At 35.9% G+C, this 2675-nt stretch overlaps 1 protein-coding gene and 1 long non-coding RNA gene across 2 annotated transcripts; both read right to left on the minus strand.

Annotated features, from left to right (window-relative positions):
• Positions 1 to 640: 640 nt before the first annotated feature.
• Positions 641 to 1297, minus strand: LOC145162480 (uncharacterized). The gene is made up of 3 exons (XR_013739128.1): positions 1225 to 1297; positions 878 to 1054; positions 641 to 772 (listed from the first exon to the last, which is right to left on the minus strand). It is a non-coding gene; the product is annotated as an uncharacterized LOC145162480 (long non-coding RNA).
• A 99-nt stretch (positions 1298 to 1396) lies between these two features.
• Positions 1397 to 2253, minus strand: LOC145163822 (putative F-box/FBD/LRR-repeat protein At4g03220). Its single transcript, XM_079082573.1, has 2 exons — positions 1479 to 2253; positions 1397 to 1425 (listed from the first exon to the last, which is right to left on the minus strand). The coding sequence occupies exons 1-2, from the start codon at positions 2251 to 2253 to the stop codon at positions 1397 to 1399; spliced, it is 804 nt and encodes a 267-aa protein (XP_078938699.1).
• Positions 2254 to 2675: the final 422 nt, after the last annotated feature.

A 2675-nucleotide genomic window follows, 5' to 3' on the forward strand; every position in this document is an offset into this window, starting at 1 on the left:
TACACCGCAATAAATAGTGCTTCTCTGGAATGTCCTATTCTGACGAGAGTTGTCGTTTTTCAAAATTTTAAAAAAGTTGTTACTATTAATAAATTACTCATTATAAGGGTTAATTTACTTATTTTTCGCTAAAATGTAAGGAAAGGAAAAATTCAAATGGCATGTATTATTCTAGTGAGAATACTTGATTAGCCTCAACCTTAGTTTTCAATCTTAAAATTGCACAGATAATGTGACAGCAACAATCTTCAATTTAAAGAAATAATAAAAAATCTTCAAGAAATACGAATAACACACCCCCTCTTATGAATAGGACTCAAACCTTTACAATAATTATCCATTCAAGTCCATGTTCAAAAGGTCATGACATAATTTCCAATAGTGTATGCATGTTCATCGACTCTTTGTTGCTGAATGCTACAAACCCTAATAAAATGTGGACACCCATGTGGTGGGCTTTAATACTATGTTAACTAAATTCTAGCTTGGCATCAAGAGAAGCTCTGGAGAATCCCATGATATGCATTTTAAAATTTTCATGTGGATAGTAACCTCTCGAGTTTTCGTCTTCAAGGCAGAGAATGAGATATTGCAAAACCTTCCCATGCTTGAGCAAAAACTTAACTAGACTAATGTGATTTTCGGATTCAGAAAAGCCTTGAATCTTTACGATCTTTAGATAACAAAGAAGAGGTTTCAGATCTTTGGTATGAGACTCCCAGAACTTCTCTTCCCGAGAGTACTTGGATAAATTCCACGAGTGTCTGTTCCACTGCAAGAATAGTGAAGAAACCAAACGTGTTCAAGGGTAAATGATAAATAGAATATAGAGAAATTTAATAGAAGTCATATATAGAGCCAAGTTTGCAATACTTACTCGTCTTTCGGCCTTGTAACCCTCATGACTAATCTTAATAGTTAGTGTGTGGATCATAGGGCATATCTTGAGTAAACTTGCCAAACCCAGAACATCTCTGGTCTGCAGTTCCAGTGATTTGAGCTTCATGAATGGATGGAAAAAGATTGTCGCAAGAGGCTTGTTCTTCAACATAATCTGTTTCCAAGATAACTCCATCAATTCTTAGGAACAAAAAGAGGAGTTGTAGATATGTATTGTTTTTGTATCATACAACTAGCAATTACATAAAATAATAAACATGTAAGTTCCTAAAAGAGGACTTAGTATGTAAAAGAACGGACAGTAAAAAAGTTGTGGTATAGTACCTCTACAAACCGGCTTTCCAGCGTTAAAGACTCGGTATGAGACAGTCCAGAAAGAAAAGTAGATACGTTTTGAAGCTTATCTACATCAAGATTTTCTTGGTTTAAAAGAAACCCTATAGTAACCTCATGCAAGCAAACTATATTCTGTATACAACTCTTGCTAGTAATCGGATTATTCACCCATACAATGGTGTTCAATCTCTGGGAATCAATTTGAAGCCAAGTATTATTGATATTAAAAGCATCGAAACAACTTGAAACCTTTAATGTCTCTAATTTATGAGAAGCAATCTCCAGGCCTTGTAACGAAGAACAATTCTCTAGAACTAGTTCTTCTAGTAAATGACAACCCACTCGAAGGTGTTTTAAATTTAAACAAGAATCTAAGTGCAGTTTCGTGAGCTGTGGAAATGCACAATCTGTGAATAGGTCAAGTAAAGACGATTGATTGTCTAAGTAAACGAAAGAAAGTGATAATGTTCGAAGTTTTTGAAACCCTGCTGTCATTATCCTTGATGGAGGTAACCTAAAACCAGGATAAGATTTAACCTTCAGAACCCTCAAACAATCACTGGTAATTATGCTTCTAGGAAAGTTAAATGTATCATTGGTTGCAACCCTGATGTCCAGTTCTTGAACATGAAGCCTAATGGCACTACGGATGAGTGCGTGCAACCCAGAAAAACTCATACAGGCGTAGAAACGAAGGATTCTCACATCAGATAGCTTATCGCGAAGAGATAAAACCTGGGTGATAACGTTGCCAAGGTTATTCCAGTAAACGAACTTTGTTAAAGCAGATCCAGATGGGATGATGGTGGTGAAATCAAGATCAGGGAATGTGTACCAGAGAGTCCTCCATCGTTTAGATAAGATGCTTGTTTGTACGATGGATTTGATGGGAAGAAGGCGGAAAATGTGATGAAGAACGGCATCGGGTAGATCAGTGATGCGATCTTCGCCGGTGTTGTTTCCCCATGAATGTTCATGACTACGAAGCTTCCGTCTCTTGGCAGATCTTGTTTCCATTGCATTGCTTTGATTGATGATTTGTGGGTGGTATTCGATTTTGATCTAGAACAACGATGGATGTTTTTGTTATGTGGCGATCATAGGAGAGTACTAGGTTAAGGTTTGAAAAGTTCAACAATTGGACTCGATCGTAACACGAGAGGAACGCCTGATTTCGTTCCAACTTCCATTTCGAACGAACCTTCTTTTTGCAATACATAAATAAATAACTAAGTAAATACTAAATATATTCCTATCAAAAATCAACCACCTAATATATATTTAGGGTACTTATCTCTCTCATGATAGGAAGATTAGGCTGATTTGAAAAGAGATTCACTTTCAAGCTATAAATAAACTATTAGTATTTTATTAGTTTTCTTATTTTGTAGACAAAATTTCACAATCGGTCCTTTTGGTTACTAAAAAATGCCATGTTG

This window comes from Lactuca virosa, chromosome 3, assembly GCF_052849685.1.
Source record: "Lactuca virosa cultivar CGN04683 chromosome 3, Lactuca_virosa_CGN04683_v6, whole genome shotgun sequence".
Classification (NCBI taxonomy): Eukaryota; Viridiplantae; Streptophyta; class Magnoliopsida; order Asterales; family Asteraceae; genus Lactuca; species Lactuca virosa.